Raw genomic sequence first — 26,251 nt, 5'->3', positions numbered from 1 at the left:
TTCACCGGACAGAAATATTGCTGGTAACTGAGGCCATGTCAACTGGGGCACTGGGTCTTGATTTCATGATAGTTGGTTGTATTTCTGAAGCAGTTGAGGTGCGTGAGGAACTGTCCAAATAGCTGCGAATGAAGGCTAAAATGTGAAGTATGTGTTCCTTTTTAAAAATGTGAATTCAACAAGGTTCTGCTTAATTGTCATAATGCAGAGTCCTGCAGTCTGCTTTACTGTGATCTCCAGATTTACTTTTGGTTTCTTAAGGGTGGAGTACGCTTGTAAAACACGTGAACAACCCAGCCTTTAGTTTACTGGAACAAAGATTGCCCCTTTGCAGTCGCAGTGAGTCCCCGGACTGTACATACTGGGAGCCGGAGGATACTTTCTCAAGTTGAGTTGTTCCCAGAATATTTAAACCCTCGTCATCTCCGAGCGCAACACGAGTGAGTTTGTTCTGCTGATGTTACAGATCTGACAGCCCCATCTCGGACTGGCAGTTGTTAATAGTTTATGGTCAGGAGATTTATATCCTACACCTTAAGGGTAGATTTCTGCTTTTCGCTCTTTGATGAATTTTATCCTATTTACTACAAAGTGTTTCTTTTTCTATTGGTGTCTCTTTCCATTGATATTCTGCTTTCTTCGTTCACTTTCTCCATCATCTCCACAGTAGCTCACATTCTCCATTATCTCGGCGTTGAGGACAATCAGTAGTTCTTTTTTTAAAAAATTCACTATCCAGAACTGTTGTATGTTTATCTGCAGCGGCTGAATGCGAAATAGTTATCTTCAAGGTCGACAGTCGGTGAGAATTGTTTCAACAGGGTAAAAGGAAATGCGACCTTCATTTATCTTGACTCAGTGCCTATTTGGCATGCAGCTGTGAAATGCTTGAGTGAGAACAGAAGTTGGTTAAGGAGCAGAAGTGATATTAACAGGAGACAATCGGAGGCATAAGGACATAAATCAAATAAAATACACTTTCCAGATGCAAAGAGTATGTTAATAGTTTAAAAAGATGGGGCTAGCCAGGTAGAAAGGAAACGCCTTAAAATCAGTTCACCGTGCTCCGCCTAGTTTAAAGGAATGAACGAGACTTTTTATCTTGCCTCCTGTCGCCTGTCTGCTCCATTCTTATCATTGCTTCCTACTTTTCAAGTATTCTGTCATTCTTTTGCGTGCAGATCTCCTTTCAAACCCTTTACATATTTTTTTCTTGGAACCAACAAAGGAAGACACCTTAGTCTCTTTATAGCGGGGAGGGGGGGAGAGCGGGGGGAGGCGTAATGGACAGCAGATGAATGCATTGACTTGCTATTCGTAACATGCCACCTACCATTGTTTCACACATTTCCAGAAATGGAGCGAAGAAACGAGCCCATTTGGGAAGGAAATGAGAGATTCAGGGCCAACTCAAGAAAGTGGCCAAATTCGACCATAGACTCACAAGTGCATGGATTTGGAAACCGTCGGTTAGCAACATAGGAACAGGAGTAGGCCATTCAGCCCCACGAGCCTGTTCCGCCATTCAGTGAGATCATGGCTGATCTGTACCCAAACTCCATTTTCCTGAATTGGCTCCATTTCCCTTAATACCCTTACCTAACAAAAATCCAGCGATCTCAGATTTAAAATTATTAATTGAGCTAGCATCTACTGCTTTTTGTGGGAGGGAGTTCCACATTTCTACCACCCTTTGTGTGAGGAAGTGTTTCCTAACTTCTCCCTTGAATGGCCTGGCTTTGATTTTGAGGTTATGCCCCGTTGTCCTAGACTCACCACCAGCAGAAAAAGTTTCTCTCTATCTATCCTATCAATTCCTTTCAAAATCCTAAAAACTCAATCTTCCTTACTCTTGTACTCCAACCCCCTTGCAATAAAGGTCAATATTCCATTTGTCTTCCTAATTGCTTGCTATACCTGTATGCTAACTTTGTGTTTCATATACACGGACACCCATATCTATCTGAACACCAACATTTAATAGTTTCCCACCATTTAAAAATTATTCTGCTTTTCTAATCTTCCTACCAAAGTGAATAACTTCACATTTCCCACATTATACTCCATCTGCCACCTTCTTGCCCACTCACTTATCCTGTCTATATCCCTTTGCCGACTCTTTGCCTCCTCCTCACAGCTCACTTTCCCACCTACCTTTGTATCGTCAGCAAACTTGGATACATTGCACTCAGTCCCTTCATCTAAGTCATTAATGTAGATTGTAAATAGCTGAGGCCCAAGCACTGATCCTTGCGGCCCCACTAGTTACAGCCTGCCAACCTGAAAATGACCCGTTTATCCCTACTCTCTGTTTTCTGTCCGTTAACCAACCCTCTTACCATGCTAATATATTACCCCCAACCCCATCAGCCCTTATTTTGCGTAACAACCTTTTATGTGGCACCTTATTGAATGCCTTTTGAAAATCCAAACATACTACATCCACTGGTTCCTCTTTATGTACCCTGCTAGTTACATCCTCAAAGAACGCTAATAAATTTGCTAAACACGATTTACCTTTCATAAAACCATGTTGACTCTGCATTGTCATATTATGATTTTGTAAGTGCCCTGTTACCACTTCCTTAAGAATGGATTCCAGTATTTGCCCGATGACTGATGTTAGGCTAACTGGCCAGTAGCCACTGTAATTATTTTTTTCACCTGACCATTACATTTTAGTGATCTGTGTACATGGACTCCATAATCTCTTTGGACCTCTACTGTTCCTAGCTTTTCTCCATTTAAAAAATCCTCAGATCTATCCTTTTTTGGTCTGAGGTGGATGACCTCACACTTACCTGGGTTGAAATCTATCTGCCACAGTTTTGGCCACTCACTTAACCTATCAACAACTCCTTGTAATTTTGTGCTTCCATCTACACTACTTACTACGCCACCAATCTTTGTGTCATCGGCAAACTTGGATATATGGCTCTCTATTTTGTGATCTAAGTCATGAATAAATATAGATTGAACAGCAAAGAGGAGGTAGAGCCCACAACACTACCCTCTACATTGCCACAGCTAACCCTGAATCACTGTCAACATATCTCCAGATACTTATTAACCTAAAGACCCATGAGAGATGTATGTCCACCAAGTAAATTTATATCCCTCAACTAGAAGACTGTGGTACAATGTGCAATGTGGGTCCACCGCACTTCTCCATTGTTGACTTTCACATCCAGGGGTGCCCTAACCCTAACCTAACCCTAACTCAGGGGTGGTGTTGTGGAATGCATGTTTTCACTTGTAAACTTAAAAGTTATTCCACAAGGTAATGGGGTTCAAGGGCATTTATTGGCTTTCATGGGAATTAAGCATACAATGGCAACCATTATTACCAATAATTACACATATACAATGATAACCATTACTAATAATAATTACACATATACTCAGGGACTCACATACAATACAAGGTACAAGAGAATTCACCAGTTTCGAGCCGGGGGGGGGGCAGGGAGGGGGGATTGGCTGGCCAAGCCTTGTTGAATTCTGAAGTATCTATTCGAACAGCCCTCTTTTTATACCTTTCTTTCACTCTGGCTACATGTGGATCCGCATGTTTCAAAGTATTACCAATTATTCCACTTTTAATAGGAATCACTCCCCACACGCTATCATATAAAAATATAATTTCTAGATGTTACAACTGGTACAATTTTAAAGGTTCAGGAACAGAGGTAGCTGGGGGATCACATACACAAATCTTTGAAGGTGGCAGGACAAGTTGAGAAGGCCACTAAAAACAAGTATAGGGGATCCTGGGCTTTATTAATAGAGGCATAGAGTACAAAAGCAAGGAAGTTATGCTAAACCTTTATAAATCACTGGTTAGGTACCAGCTAGAGTATTGTTTCCAATTCTGGGCACCAGGCTTTAGGAAGGATGTCAAGGCCTTGGAGCAGGTGCAGAGGAGATTTTCTATAATGGTACCGGGGATGACGGACGTCAGTCATGTGGATTTCAGTTATGTGGAGAGACTGGAGAAGCTGGGGTTGTTCTCCATAGAGCAGAGAAGGGTAAGGGGAGATTTAATAGAGGTGTTCAAAATTATGAGGTTTTAATAGAGTTGATAGGATGAAACTCTTTCCACTGGCAGGAGGGTTGGTGACTAGAGGACACAAATTTAAGATAATTGGCAAAAAAAATCCAGAGGGGAGACAAGGAGAATTTTTATTAGCCAATGAGTTGTTATGATCTGGAAAGCACTGCCTGAAAGGGCGGTGGAAACAGATTCAACAGTAACTTTCAAAAGGGAATTGGATAAATACTTGAAGGGGCGAAAGTTGCAGTGCTTTGGGGGAAAGGCAGGGGAGTGGGACTGATTGGAAAGCTCTTGAAAAGAGCCGACACAAACACGTTGGGCCGAAGGGCCTCCTTCTGTGCTGTGTGATTCTATGATTCTATATATCTGTGGCTCACTCCAGTTCAACAGCTAACAAACCTATTGTTTATTGTTTATTTAGCAAGGCCATTCTTAATGTATTGGGCCTAGACATTGAGTCTTGGCAGGATCACAAGGCATCACAACCAAGCCCAATTTTGTCCTCAGCCAACACGCACACCTTCTAGTCCTGGAGTGAGGTTTCAGCTCATTGCCCTCCCCCCACCGACCCTGCCAACATTAACCCCCCCCCCCCCCACCCCCACCCCCCCCCCAACACACACACCTCACCTTAGCTGGGAGAAGCTCTTTATTTTTAAGATTCATCCAAATAATGCTAATTTTTACTCAATCTCAGCGATCGTGGCTCCTAACGAGACCCAGTAGCTCTGGAGCGCTTGGCCACAGTGAGGCATTCCTGTCTCCTCGGCAATGGCCTCCCAATTTGTCGCACCCACAAAGCCCGCAGCTTGAACCCAAACACTAGCAGCAATCCAGGGCGACAGTGCAAAGGGGGCACTCGGTATTACCCAGCAATGAAACACAGAGTAAACCTGAGCTAATATAAACACCGATGGCCTTTTTTTATTTCCCCCTTCCCATGTCCCGCTCCCTTCCGCAGTCTCCCATCTGACTACACTCGGTCATGTACTCCAGCTCGGGGACCACTGACAAGCCTGTGAGATGGTTTGGCTGGGCCAACGGCACTGCCACCTCTGAGGCAGAAGATTGAGAGCTGAAGCCTCACTCCAGGACTACAGCAGATAATCCCGACTGACACTGCAGTGTTGTACTGCAGATGAGACATTAAAGCAAGGCCCTGTCTCCTGATTAGGGTAGATTCCTTCACAGCATATGGGAAACACAATTATTGTCCATACTTAATTGCGCCGGGGGCATTAAGAGTCAACCACGTTGCGCGGGACTGGAGTCACATGTAGGACAGGCCGGGTAGGCATGGCTGTGAAAGGCGTTCATGAACCGGTGGATTTTCACGACTTCTCGGCAGCTTTTGATGCTCATGTTATGTGGCACCAGTCCACAAATCTGAGTCATACAACAGCAGGGACCATAATGGATTTCAGATTAATATATTGCCTTCCTGTTGATGGGATTCCAACTGCCATTGTCTCGCTTTTTATAGAGAATGGATAGAAGAAATTATCGTGTATCGGACACGGACGAGAGACTGGTGGGCAAATTAAAAAGATGGTCGATAGCGACTACGCATTTAGAAGAGTATGAAGCTGATAACTATCAGTTCGCCGACAGAGAGGACGTCCAACACACATCAGTGCCCTCTGCCAGGTCACAGGTAATACTGAGTCATTGTCACCAGATCTTAGAACATCTATTAACCAAAGAAAACCGCAAAGGCTGTACAGACATTACATAGGTTTCTTTCCGTAATCCTGAATAGCGTTAAGCAATGAGTTATCAGTATTCCTGAACAGCATAAAATTAGGCTTGTTGCCAGGAAAATTGTATCAAAGTCTAATGGTGCACACTATTATGCAGAATTGGTTCCACATAAGGATCCTGGTTGACTTAGAGCCTAGGTGGTTCCATTTGAACACCTGGTGCACTATATGGAAATATTCTGAACCCATGCTTTGTTCTCAGTGCTGGTCGGTGCACGTGCCACTTACTGCAGGTGTAAGATGGGACAGAGACTTCTCCCTGAAATGTCTGGATATAAGACTGTGCTATGTGTGTGTATTAATAGATATACATATAAAACACGTTTATATCTGCACTCGCTTCATATCAACTTTTCATCCATTATAAATCCCAATGTCCATTTTTATAATGGAAACTTCCTGTATAAACTTGTCACACTGTAACTATACCTATAAATATTGAGAAGGACTTTAGATGACTCTGAATCTGCAGTCACAGGGTATAATGTTCAACTCACCAATGGAGTGTAAAGCAATGGAACTGGAAATCGGAAGATTTCTATAACAGGCGCCCGACCCACAATGCTAGTTTTACACTCCGACATTAAGTTGACGATATGGAAAGCAAATATTCTGGTACAAACCCCGTTCAACTCCCAAGTCGTGAGTAATCGTGAACAAAAGGTATTGGGGGCTGATTTTCCCTGCCTTGGCCTGGCATTGATGGGGCGCTCAGACCGCTAAAATGGCAGCCTGGAACTTACTGCCCTGATCACGCCTCCATTGTCTACCTGGCAATCTTACTGCCTGACAGACCCGAGTGGACCAGGCATCTGCCTATAGCAAACAACATCACACTTTAAATAATTAAATAGGGGTTTCCAGATTTATGGGGTAGCTGTGCCAGCGGAGCGTAAAACTGGCTTTACAAAACCGCCATCAGTCCAATTTTCATCTCCACAACGCCAATTATTCGACCAGGCGGCAAATTAAAATTCTGCCCGATTGAATTAAAATTCACAATTCGTCATGGTGGGATTATCAACTGAAAACTGCTGGTCACGTAACGACTAGGCTACCATACCTGTGTGAGCGCCTCACCAAATCCTTCCATGTCTGCTCCATTTGAGAGCTTTACACTCATGTTGAAGAGGAGTGTTGAAAAATACCACCTTGGTATTTGGGATGAATAGGTCAAAGCCCAGTGCCATGTAGCCGGTGTGCGCACTTCTCAAAACTTCTTGGTGCTGTATTTCTAGAAAGTCATAGAAATGCGGCCCGTATCTCGCAATAACACGGGCGAGAATCCTATCACAATAAAGCTCTATCTTAGTGATGTATTTCCTATGAAGACTGTGCTATATGTCATAGGGATTCAATCGACGTGTACCTGCAGCAACACGGGCGTTGAGGAATGACTCCATGCGGTTGCCAACACCTCGAAGGACCCCAGTAGAGCCTGCATTCGGAATTCGTCACCTCATTAATAAATATGAGGAAATATTCCCATTCAGACTGCCCATAGCTCCTAAATCAGGGGTAAGTCTGCACTAGCTGATCCATTACTCTTCAGTATCTGTGTTAGATGTGGACAATTTGAAAATGAACCCTATGGGTAACTTCTGGTGATGGTATAAAGTAAATTCTTGATTTAAAGATATATATATATAAAACATACGTAGTCCAAACCTTACATCGGCACGCACTTCATAGCAACTTTTTCTCCATTATAAATTGCAATGACCATTTTTATAATGGAAACTGCCTATGTAAACTTGTCACATTGTACTTATAGCTTCCCGCAAGTAGAGGCAAGGCGGCTGCTACGACCGAAGGAAGTAGCATCACAATTATGCTTAATACATTCCTATGAGGGCCAAAGGAAGGGCATCCAAAGCTAAAGCTCCCTGGATGACTAAAGATATTGAGATGAAAAAGCAACAGAAAAAGAAGGCTTATGATAAATGTCGGATTCATAATACAGTGTTGATCAAGCAGAATACAGAATGCTCAGGGGAGAATTGAAAAAGTAAATAAAAAGGGCAATCAGTGTGTACGAGAAAAGTTTAGCGAATAACATAATAGGGAGCGTTAAATTTTTTGATAAACATCTGAAGAGTAAAGGATACTCAAAGGAAAGGTGGGACTGATTAGAGACCAAAATGGAAATCTTCTTGTGGCAGCAAAGGGCATGGCGGAGGTACTAAATGAGTACTTTGTATCTGTCTTCACAAAAGAAGATGCTGCTAATGTTAATGAGGAGCGACAAATAAATCGAATAGGATAAAAATAGATAAAGAGGAGGTACTTAAAAGGTTGGCAACACTCAAAGTGGAAAACTCACCTGATCCAGATCGGATGCATTCTAAGTTGCTGAGGGAAGCAAGGATGGAGATAACGGAGGCTCTGGCCACAATCTTCCAATCCTCCTTAGATATGGGAGTGGTGCCAGAGGATTGTAAATTTGCAAATGTTACACCTTTGCTCAAAAAAGGGGAGAGAGGTCAACCAGGTAACTGTAGGCCAATCAGCCTAACCTCGGTGGTGGGGAAAATTCTCGAGACCATAATAGGGAACAAAATCAATTGTCACTTGGAAAAAGATGGGTTGATACATGACAGCCAGCACGGATTTGTTAAAGGCAAATCGTGTCTGACAAACTTGATTGAGTTCTTTGATGAAGTAACGGAGAGGGTTGATGAAGGTAGTGCGGTTGATGTTGTGTCTATGGACTTTCAAAAGGCATTTGATAAAGTGCCTCATAATAGACTTGTTAGCAAAATTGAAGCCCATGGGATTAAAGGGGCAGCGCTCTTTCTTAGGGATGTATTTCCCACCAAGACTGTGCTACATGTTATAGGGATTCAATCGGCGTGTACCTGCAGCAACACAGGTGTTGAGGAATGACTCCATGCGGTTGCGAACACCGCCAAGGACCCCAGTGGAGCCTGAATTCGGAATTCATCACCTCATTGATGAATATGAGGAAGTAATCCCGTTCAGACTGCCCGTAGCTCCTAAGTCAGGGGTAAGTCTGAATCCTTCTTACCGTATCTTGGAATATTTACAAATTACAAGACACTCCGCACTAGCTCATCCAGCATGCTTCAGTATCTGTGCTAGAAGTTGAGTTTTTAGAATACTCGCTATCCTTAACTTCAATGCAGATTCAATGACCAGGAAATGGAGATAAATCAGATTAACATGTTGTATTAATAAACGCACTAAAACGACCCAGTGTCCATGAGGTCGACGTTAACTATGCTCACGCACAAAGAACTCATCAGGGCTGGTGAGCTGGCTTCTCTCCACTGCTCACAATAAACACTACAGAGATCCTAAATTATAACAGTGTAGCCTAAACCTATACAGTAAATTACTGGATACAATTCGGTATTACACTCTGTGTACATGCTGTTGATAGGGAAGCTCGTCTAGTGGTTAGGTCAGCTGCTATTATCCATTGTGTACGTTCATTAATGTTTTTAGAATATTTATTAAACTCTGGACAACTTCACGCATGAGTGCTCGTTACCAGCCTCTGTAACCTTCAAAACCTTACCCCTTCTAATATTTATTACAAAAGGTGTCTTCCAGACAGACTGGAATCCATTCATTAATTAACATCCCATTCTCACACTCACCCCTGCTTGTCTACACAACCTGCCTGTTAAACCTGTGTGTCTGCCTAAGGTGTTTTAAAACCTAATTAACCCCTTCCAGTTCGTCTAGCTCAATTACCTGTATAATCCCATATAATGCCAGCTGACTTATTCTATATAATAATTCAAAAGCAAAATACTGCGGATGCTGGAAATCTGAAATGAAAACAGAAAATACTGGAGAAGCTCAGCATCTGTGGAGAAAGAAACAGCGTTAATGTTTCAGGTCGAAGACCTTTCTTCAGAACCGAAAGATGTTAAAAGAGTTAAAGTTTTTAAGCAAATACAGAGCCTGGGAAAGGGGGAGGGAGGAAAGAACAAAATGGAAGATCTGTGATAGGGTAGAGGGCAAGAGTGATTAAATGACAAAAGGGATGATGGTGTAAGGTAAGGAGGGTGGTAATGGGACAAGGAAAGAAACAAAAGATTGATCAGCAGTAGCTGTAAATGGCAACAGCAGAACCATTACCATCAGCTGCAGTCCAATAATTTTAAAAAAAACTTTTAAAAATGGAAGCAGTGGTTATGATCTGAAGTTATTGAAATCAATGTTGAGTCCGGAAGTTTGTAAAGTGCCTAATCGAAAGATGAGATGCTGTTCCTCGAGCTTACGTTGAGCTTCATTGGAACAGTGTAAGAGGCCAAGGACAGAGAGGTCAGAGTGAGAGTATCTGCCAACCACACATTGAGGGTAGATTTAATCATTTATACATACCTATCCATACAGAAGAGAATTCATTTGTCAAATTAAGCAGCTGGGTGGGTCCCTGCCTGCCCTATGAGTTCAGCATTCTGGCTGGACATACCAGAATACCTTGCATATAATGTTGTTAACGGCCATGTTTATCAGCTGGCTCAGACGCCAATAGATGAATCGAGGTCTTCATTACAGGCACGTTGGGTAAAGAGGTGTTTCCTCCATGAGGCTAATATACCCCCCCAGACTCTTGGAGGACATGCCAGAGTAAGCGGGAGCCCTCCCTCTCTGTGCTGTCTTTCTCTTTTAGCCACAAACCCACCTCAATTCTTGATCCATGGCTTTACATCTGGGCTGGAGGAAGTCTTATAGTTGCCTGCCCAGGAGGTTCGAAACCAGGAAGGAAAGCATGTCCTATATGGCAAAGCTTAACCTACATTGGTACTTTTCTGTCACTAAAGAAAGGTAAGGAGGATGAAGTGTCATGAACCCTTTCTCAGTGCACTGCCAGATGATTGTGAGCGGGCTGAAGTTGACATCTGCCAGGACCTCAGATGCGAATAAGAATCAACCACATACAGATACTCCTTGTATCTTCCAGTCAATACTTCTGTGATCTGCTGTTCAGGCATACAGAACCATAATGCTCCATTGGGAGGCAGCCTTCACCTTAACGCATTGGTAAACCATCCTGGATCCAGGGGTGTCTCTGCCAACCACACAATGGGGGTAGATTTTCACCATGAACCTGAGAGCAAAACTGGCCTTCCGGATCGGCTGGTTGTCATGGAAACCGCCTGAATCTCTTGTCGATTGAAATGAATGGAAATAAAAATAATGAAGTCGAAATTCGTCTTGGGTGAGAGCGCAAAACGGGCGGCATCACTTCACCCACCCAGTATATGCCCACCCAGTATATGCCCACCCAGTATATGCCTGCCCAGTAGATGCCTGCCCAGTATATGCCTGCATATTATATGCCCCAGTACATGCCCGCCCAGTATATGCCCATGCATTATATGCCCACCCATTATATGCCCACCCATTATATGCCCACCCAGTATATGCCCACCCATTATATGCCCATCCAGTATATGCCCACCCATTATATGCCTACCCAGTATATGCCCACCCAGTATATACCTGCTCATTATATGCACGCCCATTATATGCCCACCCAGTATATGCCCACCCATTATATGCCCACCCTTTATATGCATGCCCATTATATGCCCACCCAGTATATGCCCACCCATTATAAGCCCACCCATTATATGCCCACCCAGTATATGCCCACCCTTTATATGCACGCCCATTATATGCCCACCTAGTATATGCCCACCCAGTATATGCCCACCCATTATAAGCCCACCCATTATATGCCCACCCAGTATATGCCCACCCATTATATGCCTGCCCATTATATGCCCACCCAGTATATGCCCACCCATTATATGCCTACCCAGTATAGGCCACCCATTATATGCCTGCCCATTATATGCCCACCCAGTATATGCCTGCCCATTATATGCCTACCCAGTATATGCCCACCCATTATATGCACGCCCATTATATGCCTACCCAGTATAGGCCCACCCATTATATGCCTGCCCAGTATATGCCCACCCAGTATATGCCCACCCATTAAATGCCCGCCCAGTATATGCCCGCCCATTGACTTCACTAGAGCTGAAGATCTGGAGAGTGTATAACAGGCGGCCAATACCATATCACCTGCTTTGAGCTGCTGCCCAAGAATTTCTACCCCAAATGTTTCTATAACAGGCAAACAATTTCCACCACCAGATTTGCACCCAGGTGGCAATTTGAGAATCAACCCCATGGGTTGACTGGGAGTAATTTTACCTTTTGGTGCTGGTGTAAAACGGGCGATATCAGATTTGGAGTTCCATTATACACCTCGCCCGATTTCCCTTCCCATTGAGGTCAATGGCAAAGATCATTGGGCCGCATGTACAACGAGCACCTGATTCGATATCGCCCATTTTACATCATCGCCAAAAGTGAACATGACCCTCAGTGAGTGTCTCCGACAACCTACAGGTATCTTGAAACTCGACTGCACCTTCCAGGTAATACAAAAGATTTAACCACATGTATACACAGTTTTCCAGCTTATAATAACATAAGAAATAGGAGACCCCTCGAGCCTGCTGCGCCATTCAATAAGATCATGGCTGATCTTCTACCTTAGAAGGGCTGCATGAGGCAGCAAGTCGAGACTCTTGGCACTGGGTCACTCCTGAACCTGCAATCTTGTACAAATAAGTTACCAGCTATCCCACATGTTCCTCTTAGGAGTCAAATGTAGCCTGTTTTTCCGAGATATATAGATATATATATGTGTGTGTGTGTGTGTGTATGTATATATATATATGTATATATACTGCAACAACTCAAACAGCTACATTAAGAGCAACTGATTTCAGCAAGATTCTGTGGCACTTTTAGCGATCACTTCTGAAAAGAAAGTTCTGGAGTAGACAAAGAGAAACCTATTTTCTAGCTTCAAAAGGGAAGCTCCAAACCAGTTATTGGTGCTGGGCCCTCCTCCCAAAGACCATTACCATTCTATGACGTTTGGCCGAAAAAAACTAAGCCAGAAGTGTGTGTGTGTGTGTGTGAGTGTGTGTGTGTGCGTGTGCGCGTGTGTGTGAATGTGTGTGGAGGGGGGTGGATTAGGCAATAGTCTGGTCATGCGACATAAACAAAAATTGCATAATTAACTGAAAATAAAGTTAAATCCTTCTGCTTTCTGCACGTGTATAACTTACCATGAAACTAGAATCTCCCTTCACTTGACGTGCACTCGCCTTTTTACTTTAAACCCTGACTCCAATTCCTCTTGCCCCAGCATTCGCCCATTTTCCATTCAGCTGTGTAGGTTGTTTGATGAAAAAGTACTTGTGCATTTCACTGTGTGCTCTTCCCTGCCGAGAATAGCCAAGAAAAGTTGAACACGTCATTGGTCCCGAAAGAGGGCCTGCATTGCGTGTGATGGAGGAACCCATCCCTTTGATTGACTACGATGCCTCTGGCCAGCTCCAAGTGAATCAAAACGCTGTGAACATCCTGTCGAAAATGCTCAAACCAGTGGTCGTTGTAGCAATAGTAGGACTCTACCGGTCGGGAAAATCATACCTGATGAACAAACTGGCTGGTAAACAAAGAGGTACAACATTTCCCGTTTTAGTTCTCATCATGATATTTTGGGGTAGATTTTTAACTTGTCAGATCGGCCACGTGATAGAAGCAGCGGGATTTTCCTTTTCATTGATTTCAATGGAAAATAAAATCGGACGGTTTTGATGACATATGCCCAAAACTCCAACAACGGCTTTACGCCCTGGCATGAGTTGAAAATTAGCCCCCTCCTGTTATCTTTTTATTTTCTTTGAAATCATTTGAAATGGAAATTAGGCGGTTTCACGAACCCGTTGCTAGTTGAAAATCTGCCTCACAATTATTTTTCATGTCGATGGAAATTGATTGTCATTCTTTGGTGTCCCTGCCTCTGTTTTTTTTAAAAGATGCACAATGTAGGCGGAGAAAACAGAGCCCTGGAGAGCACAAGTCTGTCTTGTGAATTACGTGTTTTGAGCAAAAAGTAGTTATGTGACCATATGCACAGCTCAAGTTACTGCCCCCATTTTGGTAAAAATCATTTGGGGTAAGAATGCAAGTTGGACTCCAGACAAAATCAACCATAGTGATTGATTTACACTTCACCAATTTCCTTTTCCATTTGGAAAAGAGAATCCAGGGAGCACCAAACGACTGCCTGTTCACTATCACCCCTTTTGCTCTATCGCTAAAGATGAATATATGCCTTGTTGTGTCTTACAACTTCAGCGCTTGTAATCAATCATAAAGAGGTAAAATTCGTCTTGGGCAGGAGTGCAAAATGGGTGGAATCCCATCTGCCGCCTGTTACACGCCCTGTCTGATATTCGGCACCACTGTTGTCACTGGGACTGAATATTGGGTGGGCCCTATAACAGGCGGCCGACCCGATACCGCCCGTTTTGCACTCCTGCCCGAGACAAATTTCTACCCCAAACTCTGACCAGACTTATTTGTGACAATTTTACTCTCCCTCAAAAAATAACAGCACTTTTCCGCACAAAAGGTTTTCCCCTCGGTTCAACGATTCAGGCCCAGACCAAAGGAATCTGGATATGGTGTTTGCCTCATCCCCAAAACCACGAGAATGACCTGTTGCTGTTGGACACTGAAGGCCTAGGTGATGTTGAGAAGGTGGGTCAATTTATATACTGATCAGCTGTTGCACTTTAAATAAGGTATAAGGTAATTTGTAACTGAATAAGACTCTCAGAACTAGAGGGGGAATGAGCAGAATTGTTTTCAGGGAGCTGTTAAGATCTGGAACGCATTACCTGAAAGGGTGGCGGAAGCAGATTCCATAGGAACTTTCAAAAAGCAATTGGACATGTACTTGAAGAGGGCTAATTTGCAGGGTCATGGGGAGAAAGCTGGAGTGTGGGACTAAATGGGACAGCTCTTTCAAAGAGCCAGCACAAGTACGACAGGCCGAATGGTCTCCCTCTGAGCTGTATGATTCTATGATTGTAACCCCAATTGGCTGCAGTAAATATATGCGTGTAAATGAGGAGAGTGTTTGATTACGTCAGTGTTAATTATTCAGTTTAAGGACATTGGTTTGAGTTTCACAACAGACTCTTGCAAAAAGTCTTCCACGGGCAATTGCAATACATGCACACAGTCACTGTAAAAGGATTGGATTGAACATCTGTTGGCAGTGTAACCTGTGTTGCTTTATCTTGTGAAACATCCACCAATAGCGTTACATTGATGTGCAACCTAGCAACAAACAACGGAAGATGTAACGTGCGTGAATGCTCAACAGGAAATCTATTGGTTATATCTCTTCAGGGTGATGAGAAAAGTGACAGCTGGATCTTTGCTCTTGCTGTGCTCCTGAGCAGCACGTTGGTGTACAACAGCATGAGCACCATCGATAACTACGCCCTGGAAAAGCTCCAGTATCCTTGTACATTGGTTGCAGACTGCATTCACTTAATTTTCCCAGTAAAAGTTTCAAGGGGTAAAATTTGGTCTTGGGCAGTAGCGCAAAACGAGCGATAGTGAATCAGCCAAAGTCAATAGAAAACCAATTTAATTCCCTCAATGGCGGTAATCATAACTGTGGGCGATGGTGTAAAATGGTGATATCGAATCAGCTGCCCGTTATACAACACGTTGGATTTTCCTGTGGCTTGAAGTTCAAGGAAGGGGAAATCGGGCAGAATGTATCATGGGTGGCAAATTTGATAGCACCTATTTTACACCATCGCCCATAGTTATAATTACTCCAATAATTGTTATCGCTGGTTAGATTTTCAACTTACCGGCAGGGTGTAAAACTGACCTTGCAGTCGGCCATCCGTTATAGATCCTGCCCTATTCTATTTCCATTGACAGCAATGACAAACATTCGGCCCTGCTCCACCATTCAATATGATCATGGCTGATCCTCTTTCTCAATACCATATTCCCGCTCTCTCCCCATACCCCTTGATGCCTTTTGTGTCTAGAAATCTATCTAGCTCCTTCTTAAATATATTCAGTGACTTGGCCTCCACAGCCTTCTGTGGTAGAGAATTCCACAGGTTCACCACCTTCTGAGTGAAGAAATTTCTCCTCATCTCAGTCCTAAATATCCTACCCCGTATCATGAGACTGTGACCCCTCGTTCTGGACCCCCCAGCCAGGGGAAACATCCTCCCTGAATCCAGTCTGTCCAGCCCTGTCAGAATTTTATATGTTTCAATGAGATCCCCTCTCATTCTTCTAAACTCAAGTGAATACAGGCTGAGTCGACCCAATCTCTCCTCATACGACTGTCCTGCCATCCCAGGAATCAGTCTGGTGAACCTTCGTTGCACTCCCTCTATGGCAAGTATATCCTTGCTTAGGTAAGGAGACCAAAACTGCACACAATACTCCAGGTGTGGTCTCACCAAGGCCCTGTATAACTGCAGTAAGACGTCCTTGCTCCTGTACTCAAATCCTCTTGCAATGAAGGCCAACATACCATTTGCCTTCCTAACTGCTTGCTGCACCTACATGTTTGCTTTCAGTGATTGGTGTACAAGGACACCCAGGTCCCTTTGTACATCAACATTTCCCAATCCATCACCATTTAAATAATACTCTGCCTTTCTGTTTTTCCTTCTGAAGTGGATAACTTCACATTTATCCACATTGTACTGCATCTGCTATGTATTTGCCCACTCACTCAACTTGTCTAAATTGCCTTGAAGCCTCTTTGCATCCTCCTCACAACTCACGATCCCACCTAGTTTTGTGTCGTCAGCAAAATTGGAAATATTACATTTTGTTCCCTCATCCAAATCATTGATATATATTGTGAATAGCTGGGGCCCAAGCACTGATCCCTGCGGTACCCCACTAGTCACCACCTGCCATCCCGAAAAGACCCGTTTATTCCTACTCTGTGTTTCCTGTCTGTCAACCAATTTTCAATCCATGCCAGTATATTCCCCCCAATCCCATGTGCTTTAATTTTGCACACTAACCTCTTATGTGGGACTTTATCAAAGTTGAACTCTACCCAAGTATGTTTTCCTTCCATTATTCGAACGCCTGCTTGAATTTCCTATCGAGAATCTAACTTTCCAGAACAAATGTTCTTTCATTTACCATTAGCCAGAGAGGGAAGTGAGAAGTTTGAAGATCGAATAAATGCATGTAAAAATATGTATGCACACTCATATGTCTCTGCTATCGCCAATCCCTGAGCATCCTCCTAATCATTTTGACTGAGTACAAGCCGGTTATTATCGCCAACTTTATCGTACACAGTTCCTTAAATCCTGCACAGTTATATCACAGAACTGACTCAATTCATTAAGGTGAAATCGTCGAGTAGGGGCGATGAATCGTCGGAGTTCGTCCGCTTCTTCCCGGCCTTTGTCTGGTCGGTTCGAGATTTCATTCTCGATTTGAAGTTGAATGGTCGTGATGTGTCTGCTGATGAATATTTGGAGAATGCTCTGAGACTGAAATCAGGTACTCACCATCAGTCAGGTTCTGAGTGAAAATAAAGTAAGTTCAGCTCCCCAAATTGTTGGGCAATTCTGTCCAGTCAGTGGCTGTCCCACACAGACCACCGAGGCCCTAGGCTGCTTCCGCAGTTTGTGTTGAGTTTGGCGATGTCAACCGGGTAATAGTTGCGGGATGACATTTGCCCTCAGTGCCAGGTCCTGATCTGCAGTGACCCCTGATGGGTGTGTGCACCTCTGTACCTCCTGTGAGGACAAAATAAGGCTGGTCTCTGATGCAAAATTTGAGCAATCATTCAGTGTCAAAGCTCACACGTGGATATTGGCCACTTGGCGAGCTATAGGAGGAAGATATGTGCCCTTGGAACCAAATCCCAGGAAGCAGTTGAGATGTTGGCTAGAGGTGATAAATGTTGGTGTTCTAACTTGCCTGTGGATCAAAGATAAAATTAAATACAACAATTTGACACGCATATGGTCCTATTTGATCTCCCAATTTTTTCTTCGCAATGTATTTTTTAAAAGCTTACATACGGGTACATATTAAAGTATATTAGTAGACGGTTCTGTCGCCATAACTGTGCATATACTGGAAGAAATGGGTCAAGGGAATTCTTTCCATTTGGCCGCTGCCCTTCAGTTGCACAGGTTCCTATCATTAACCGATGCTTTCCGTGGTTGGAGCTTTCCGTGTTTTCGGGCACAATGCTTCTGTTGTCATATGTAGTACGTCCGTGTTGGGTTGCTGACTATTCCCGTGAATTGGTTTAACAGGTTGGATAGCGGGGAAATGTATTCAATGAGCCTCCAGGAAAGGGCATCAGACTACTCGGTAATTTAACAAAGAGAGTAGTTTGCTCCATTTATGTGTCCTATGTATGTTTATTTTGAAGAGGGCAAACTGCACTCTACACAATGGCAGCACACACTTTACTGCATGTAACGTGCATGGGGAAAGGGATTGTCAAATCATGAGCAGGCTCAATGGGTACAGAGCTTGACAGGGATTGTGGCTTATTCGGCAACAACAATAAAAATTTGCATTTATACAGCACCTTTAACTTGGAAATATATCCCACGCTGCTTCACAAGAGTGTTATCACACAAAATTTGACACCGAGCCACATAAGGAGATATTACGACAGGTGGTCAAAAGCTTAGTCAAAGAGGTAGGTTTTAAGGAGCGTCTTAAAGGAGGCAGGGTAGAGGCGGGGATGCTTAGGGAGGGAATTCCAGAGCTTAGGACCTAGACAGCTGACGGCACAGCCGCCAAAGGAGGGGCGAAGAGAAAGGGGGATGCACAAGTGGCCAGAATTGGAGGAATGCAGTGTTCTCGGAGGGTTGTAGGGCTGGAGGTGGTTACAGAAATAGAGGGGCGAGGCCATGGAGGGATTTTAACACAAGGATGAGAATTTTAAATCTGAGGTGCTGCTGGACTGGGAGCCAATGTAGGTCAGCGAGCACAGGGGTGAAAGGCCATGACTTTTTTGGCCTCCGAGATCACTTTCTCCAATAAGTACACTAAGACACATGGGGACACGTGTTGTTGTGGCCACAGTCCCTACAAACGAGGCAGGAAGTGTGGAATCCATGCAGTTTAATTTCGATGCTAAATGTGTGATCTTGAGTTGTCCCCTGAGCCATTTGTCTCCAAGTGGTACTTCCGAGGGTCGTTTCTCACCTCTCTCGTATTCCTCCTCCACTACCGAACGGCCACCTCCCTGGACTGGATTCTCCTTTTCCGAGTGTTCGTGCTCCAATGGTTGCCTTTCCGTAGATCACGTTGGAGCAAATGGAGTAAAAATTTGCAACGGCCGCCCGTTGTACTCACCGCTCGATACTCAGTTCCATTGAAGTGTCTAACAGGTGGCCGACGTGATTCAGCCCCTTCTCCACTACGGCCCAATTTTCCACCCCATTGTGTAATTTGAGGGTACCGCTGTGGGCCATGCTCCCTGAGAAGGGTTATTTGAGCCCATCTGTGAAAGGTCATAACATGGCCCTCGGGAAGTAATGGCCTCATTTAGTGATATATTTTTCCGAAGCACTCTGAATGGGATAATGATAACACTGTGCAATAGTGTAACAGGGGCGCTATTGGATTGGCCGCCCATTATAAACCCCACCCGATTTTCCATTGTCTTCCATAGCAAGGGAGATCGGACCTGTTGGATACTGGGCGGCGAATTCAATATCGCCTATCTTACACCATAGCCCAAAGTTAAAATTACCCCGTGTGTTGAGTTCTGACGAAAGGTCTTCGACCTGAAACATTGGGCTTGATTTTCGCAACCGCGATCGGTGCGTTCGTGGCGGCGGGGGTTGCGAAAATCAGGGATTCCCGGGGCGGGTCTGGAGCCCGGCTCCAACCCGCCCACTTCCAGGTTCCCCAGTGACACGCTGACATGCGCGCACAGTCCCCGCATGTGGGATTCCCGCCTGCAATTAAAGAGGGCGGGGTGCCACTTAAAATACTTAAACAGGTACTTCAGGTCATTTACAGACCTGATTGACCTGATATTTTAGGAGGGGTGGGATTTTGAAATTAACTGAGACTGTTTCCCGTACTGGGGAAAACACTCCCAGTTCAAATGGACGTGTGCAGCCATCAGCCTGTGGCAGCTGCAAAAGTCCATTTGACAGGTGGTGGGGGGAGACCCTCACTCATTGCAGGAGGTCACTCTGTCACTTTGCACAAAGTTTGGCCTCCACCACCCTCCTCCTAACAATAAAATTCACAAACTTGTACAGTTACCCCGGTGTGTAGACACATTTACCTACCTTGCAGACCCCCTCAAACGTACATCTTCCGGATAGGGGCCGCCATAGCTGCAGTCATGACCTCCTCGGAGGGCGAACAGCATCACCAGCCTCGCCGGCCACGCCGTCCACCTCTGGCACGTGGAACTCCACAACACAGTGCTGTGACACATCCATCTGCACAGCAGGAGGGAGGGCAACCGCAGAGATAGATGCGTCACAGAAGGCACTACCTTCGCCACAGGGTCTACAGACCGAGGCTCAGCTTCCTGGACCTCTCTGAGCAGCAGTGCACACAGAGGCTCAGAGTCACTCGACATGTAGTCGTGGACATCTGCAGCCTCCTTCATGCCGAGCTGCCCCCGGCTGGCCCGAGCACCATCTTCTTACCTGTCGCTGTCAAAGTCACCGCTGCCCTCAACAACTTCTCCTCCGCATCCTTCCAGGGTGTCACCGGGACATTGCCGACATATCTCAGTCGTCTGCACAAAAGAGCCCTGCAAATAGACCTACACCCACTCTGCAGTGACACAATGGGTGGCATCAAGTGTGCGTGTTCATGGTGAACCCCATGAAAGGGACCTATTCCACAAGCCAGTCAAGAATGGGCAAGACGTGGCAGTAGTGGTGATAATAATAATATTTATTGTGCATGTGAAAGAAAACAAATATAAATAAAAAACATGACAAATCGTCAGACACCCTTGTGCATTCCCTTCGTGCTCACAAAACCTTCGCCTTGCGTTTCCAGGAATCCCTACGTGGTGCTTCCCCTGTGGCTTCAGCAGAGGTAGTGGCAGGTTGCTCTTGTCCATGCCCTGACCGATGAGATGCCTTGGGTCGACGTCCTCTGGGTTTGGATGCCCGTGAGGGCCCCTCCAAAGACTGCTCCACCTGCACCTGTACAGGGGCAGACTCGACCACCTGGAGAGGGAGCAGCATTGTGGGTACTGGTTGAGAGGGGGGCAACGGGTGAGACATGGGAGCACTTTGAGTGGCGTCCCCACTTCCATGTCCCCTTTCACCATCATTCCTCTCGTGGCCCAGGCCCACATCACTCCTTCCACCCTGTTGGACGGCAGTTTGGAGGACTTGTGTGAGGCCTTGGAAGACCACTTGTAAAGTATCTGTCAGCCTGTTCAAGGCGGCAGAATGTTGCTTACCCTGAATCCGAACGGCCGTTGTCAGGGCCTGAATGGAGTTATTGTTGAGCCGTGCTTGACGCTCGAGGGAGGCTAGCCTTTCCTCCATCGCAGACATTCCCGCGACACTATCTCAGAGATTCGCTCACGTCCCTGTGACAGTATCTCGGAGATTCCCTCCTGTACCTGTGCCACCATTCCCCTCATGCAGGAGTTGGACTCCTCCATTTTCTGCGCGATTGTGGAGAGTGCACGTGGCACCTGTTCCAGCACCTCGGCAATGTGCTGCTGCCCCTCGACGACTCTCCTTTTCACGGCTGGCCCCCAGGGTTCAGCATCTGGGTCTAGCTGAGCAGAGCCTGGAAGAGTGCTCCCACCGACGCGGACTCTCCACGGCTGCCCCTGCCACCAGGGTCTGCTCGTGCTCACGTGCGTGGTGACTCACCATGTGCAAGCCCAACTAAGTGAGGACGGGGACCCACCGAGGTGTATGTATCTGCGCTGGTGGATGCATGGCTCAGATGTGATGATGGACCCTCAGAGGCTGGCAGATCCTCTGAGGAATCGCCCTCCACAGTCACGGCGCTCGCAGATGGCCCTGCAAGAGAACAGAAAGCAATATTAGGCATGTGGACAGATGTTGAGGTGCTGCAGATGCCAAGTGATGCTAAGGTCATTCGCTATCATGAGTGCTGAATGTTAGCTTTCTGTCACCGGCTGCTTGTGCAATCCCAGCCTCGGCATCCGCCATGGACAGGCACTCCAGCGTGCAGCTGATGTCCACTGCCTGCTGCTCTGCGTCTGTTAGTGCCACCTGGTGTGGTGGGCCCCCTCCAGTCCGTGCCCTCTCCCGGGCGTTCTGGCATCTCTTCTCCTATCAAGGCAAAACACAGAGGCGTGATTGAGTGATGGTTGCATGGTGAGCCGCTGCATGCATTGGTGTGGGTGGGGTTGAGCATGAGGGAGATGCATGAGAGGGTGCATGTGCAACGTAGCCATGATATTGTATAAGGATTGGGTTGCGTGGTAGTGTTCGAATGGGGACAGGGGCGGTGAGTACGTGCAGGCACGGTGAGGATGATAGTTGAGTGGATGTGAGGAGTGATGCGAGAGCGTTGTGGTGGCAGTGCAGAAGGGGTTGTGTGGTGGTGGAGGTGATGTGGAAGACGGAGTGTGGGAGAATGCGTAAGTATACTCACTTTGCCTGACCTGGTTAGGTCATTAAATCTCTTCCTGCACTGGACCCAGGTTTGTGGCACATTGCCGCAGCTGGTGACCTCTTCGGACACCTCCAGCCAGGCCTTCTTCATGGTGGAGGGAGGGCACTTCCTCCCAACAGACGGGAAAAGGACTTCTCTCCTCCTCCTCACCCCATCCAGCAGCAGCTGGAGTGAGGAGTCCGAAAATCTTGGGGCAGCCTTCCCTCTGGCGTGCTCCATGGATTAGCATTGGTTGTTTGCTGCAGGAGGAGCATTGGTGGACTGCCCCTTTAAATAGGGCTCCTCCAGCTCACAGACCTTGCTGCGCATGCGCAGTCTGCCCACCGGGCAGCTTACCAGCGGGAAACCCTGAAGCACAGGTAAGTGGCTCCAATTAGCCTGCGATTCCGTGCGGAGCACACTGATTTCACCGGGTGCGTTACCCACGCGCCCAGTTGACCCCCCCGCTGAGAACCCGCCGCCCTGCTAATATCGAGCCCATTAACTCTGTTTCTTTCTCCACAGATACTGCCTGACTTGCTGAGGTTTTCCAGCATTTTCTGTTTTCATTTCAGATTTCCAGCATTCGCAGTATTTTGCTTTTCATTTAACAACCCCCCCATCAGTTTTTAGAGGGGGCGATTGCTTCTTAAAAGTTTTTGGGCCCCATTTGGACATGCAGGCAGGCACAGGTCTGACTCCAGGCTGAGAGGGTAAATATTACTCCAGGGTCCTTGTGAACCTCTGCGTGCTGTTGATCTGTGGATCTATTGATGGTAACGGGCGTAATAGAGATGTTCCATAGACTTACTAGGAGCTTTGATATTTCTTTCTAAGACTTGACAAATATAAAGGAAACTCATGTTGTTCAAATATTTTTTTGAATCCAGGATTATCAAAAAAGGTAGCAATGTACAACCTACCCAGAGAGTGCATCCGGAATTATTTCCCGACTCGGAAGTGTTTTGTGTTTAGCAGACCATCGGAAAAAGAGGAACACATGACTAACTTAGAGCAGCTTCCAGAGAGCAGTCTGGCACCCAAATTTGTGAGGGAAACTGAAGATTTTGTGGATCATGTCTATAGAACAACAGAGGTGAAAACCATTAAAGGCGGACACGCAATCAACGGGAAAAGTAAGTCACTGCCAGAAAGATTATTTAAAAATATCTGAATGCGGCATAGTTGGAAAGAGAATTCGTAAGAACTGAAGCCGGAACAAGACAGCCCAAGTTGTAAGAAGGGCGTTGTGGGCATCGTTGGCGAATGTTCAAAGGGCACACAAATTGGGCAGAAATTAGTCTCGGGCGCAAAACAGGCGATATCGCACGGCCGCCCATTATCTGCCCCGCCTGATATTCAATTCCAATGCAGTCAATGAACTACTTATCGGGTGGGGCGTATAATGGGCGGCCAATCATATACCACCCATTCTGGACCACCGCGCAAGACAAACTTCTACCTGTTTCAAAAACAGCAGATGAAGGTCCCATAAGTGAACTCAAATCTTGTGGAGAAAATGAAGAGATATTTAACCTTTCAACTGGACAGTTAAGCTACAACAACTGTACAAAAGGCCAGTTGGATGTTGGACTGGGTGAGTTGGATGATGGACTGGGTGAGTTGGATGTTGGACTGGGTGAGTTGGATGACTGACTGGGTGAGTTGGATGTTGGACTGGGTGAGTTGGATGTTGGACTGGGTGAGTTGGATGACTGACTGGGTGAGTTGGATGTTGGACTGGGTGAATTGGATGTTGGACTGGGTGAGTTGGAAGTTGGACTGGGTGAGTTGGATGACGGACTGGGTGAGTTGGATGACGGACTGGGTGAGTTGGATGTTGGACTGGGTGAGTTGGATGACGGACCTGGTGAGTTGGATGTTGGACTGGGTGAGTTGGATGTTGGTCTGGGTGAGTTGGATGTTGGACTGGGTGAGTTGGATGTTGAACTGGGTGAGTTGGATGATTGATCTTGGGCTGGATGAGTTGGCTGCCAGCTTGACTGAGTTCAATGCCGAGCTGGACAATTTGAAATTTGGACTGGTGACATCATTGATGGAAAAGTAAAGCAATGTTATCATTCATTAACACTCATAAATTTATCTTGGGCCGCAGTGTAAATAGGCAATAGCAAGTCGGCAGCCTGTTTTACTCTCTGACCCATTTTCTGTTCCATTTAAGTCCTAGGACTGCGATTTGCATCTTAAAAGAAGCCTGCCACCGGAGACAGGCGATTGTTTGGGGCACCCGCGTTAATACCCCTTTCAACATGTCTCTGGCCTTGCTCGGTGCTAACGGATCAGTAAGGCTACTGACCATATTTTGAGGCCATTACCCGCCCGTTACGCCAGACAATAGTGGTAAAAATTGACCCCAATATGCGAGCCCAGTTAGAGGCATTTGTGAGGACTAATTAAAGCCCCTACTTTGAACAGTGCACACTTTGTCAAAGATGTGATTTCATTATTGGAGTGTTTAGTTAATGGTCATACATTGTTGGTGAACTTGATGTCCATAGTAAAATGATTTGGGCGCCGGTGATAAGGTTCCCACATCATTTTAGACCAGTTGAAGTGACACCAGATGACTATTGTTAATTTTGTTATCATTGTTATTATTAGTAGTAATAGTAATAGTAATCCTAACAGTAACAGGAAAATAGTACGTTATCTCCATACTAGTTCTGTTAATCCCGGTTAGAAATCCGCCCTGGGTCATAGTGCAATGCGGGCAGTATCACATCAGCCATTAGGCCTCCCGTCTGAAATTTAGTTCCATTGACACCATCCTATGTTTGATTTAGCGGATATGTGAAGATATATTGCCGAGGAGAGAATGTTAGGGAGAATCATTCCTTTAACATACTTCCACGGTTTTTTGTATTTTTCCAGAGCTGATTAATCTAGCAATCACCTACATGGATGCCCTCCGGAGCGGGCAGATCCCTTGTGTGGAAAGCGCTTTTGTTACCCTGGCGCAGATCGAGAACTCGGCCGCAGTGGTGGAAGCAACAGGTTTTTATAAAGAAGAAATGAAGAGATTAGTCCATTTCCCTATAGAAACAATTGAAGAGTTGTCCAGTATCCATAAGCGATGTGAGTCAATGGCCCTACAGATCTTCCTGAAGCGCTGTTTTATGGATGAAGGGCAGATGCACCAGCAAGAGCTCGTGGTAATTTATCTTGCACTGAATTTGATCGCAGTACGACATGGTCATTTTCAAATCACAAGGAGAATCAATTTCTGTAATGTGATCTTAAAAATCTAGGATCAATTCTCAACTTACCATCCAGTGGCAAGTTGCAAATCCATCCCATAACAGTTGCTGTTCCCTGGTGAATCAGAGGCATAATACCCATGAGAACAGGAAGCATGTATTATGGCTGTAAAGAAGTGAAGATTTTATTATACTAAGACTCTAAATAAGCACAAATATTAAAGGAAGTGTTCAGTGTGAAAAATCATTTTTAGGACTAGGAATAGGCCATTCAGTCCAACAAGCTACCTTTCTGGAGTGAGCTCAAGCCTACCTTCCCGTGACATATACCAATATTTCTGAAAAAGACTGAAATCTGTCTCTCCAGTATCTAATTCTCAATGTTCAGTACAATTCACTGAATAAGTACAGTGGTACGTTTCAAATGGACATTACTTTTCCAATATATACATACAGTGACACCTGTAAATTAGGGACAATAAGGAACTTGTATCAGGTGTACTTTATTTTCAGGTGTCTCTATTTTCAAAATAGTCATTATACATACAGTAAATTATTTAAGACTGTCAATGAGTGTTCCGTTTTTTTGGAGGTGTCCCTTAGTACAAGTTTCACTGTATATCTATATACATATATATAAAGTATCCGAGTGGATTTACTCACTGAATTACACTGATATATACGGTTAAGTT

The 26,251-nt window shown here is 45.2% G+C and overlaps 1 protein-coding gene across 1 annotated transcript in view; it reads left to right on the top strand.

The window, feature by feature from the left end:
• Positions 1–343: 343 nt before the first annotated feature.
• The window catches only part of LOC137306275 (guanylate-binding protein 1-like), a 33,631-nt gene continuing 7,723 nt past the window's right edge, over positions 344–26,251 (top strand). The window contains exons 1-10 of the mRNA XM_067975437.1: positions 344–440; positions 5,538–5,708; positions 7,165–7,332; positions 8,654–8,821; positions 13,117–13,345; positions 14,303–14,430; positions 15,088–15,197; positions 17,060–17,247; positions 23,232–23,477; positions 25,234–25,514. Of these exons, the coding sequence (XP_067831538.1) occupies positions 5,541–5,708; positions 7,165–7,332; positions 8,654–8,821; positions 13,117–13,345; positions 14,303–14,430; positions 15,088–15,197; positions 17,060–17,247; positions 23,232–23,477; positions 25,234–25,514 (1,686 nt within the window). The 5' untranslated portion in view covers positions 344–440; positions 5,538–5,540. The remainder of the gene's footprint in view (positions 441–5,537; positions 5,709–7,164; positions 7,333–8,653; positions 8,822–13,116; positions 13,346–14,302; positions 14,431–15,087; positions 15,198–17,059; positions 17,248–23,231; positions 23,478–25,233; positions 25,515–26,251) is intronic.

Source organism: Heptranchias perlo, chromosome 42 (genome assembly GCF_035084215.1).
Source record: "Heptranchias perlo isolate sHepPer1 chromosome 42, sHepPer1.hap1, whole genome shotgun sequence".
In the NCBI taxonomy this organism is placed as follows: Eukaryota; Metazoa; Chordata; class Chondrichthyes; order Hexanchiformes; family Hexanchidae; genus Heptranchias; species Heptranchias perlo.
The sequence above is the reverse complement of the archived record's forward strand: the minus strand, read 5'-3'. Positions and strand labels throughout refer to the sequence as shown.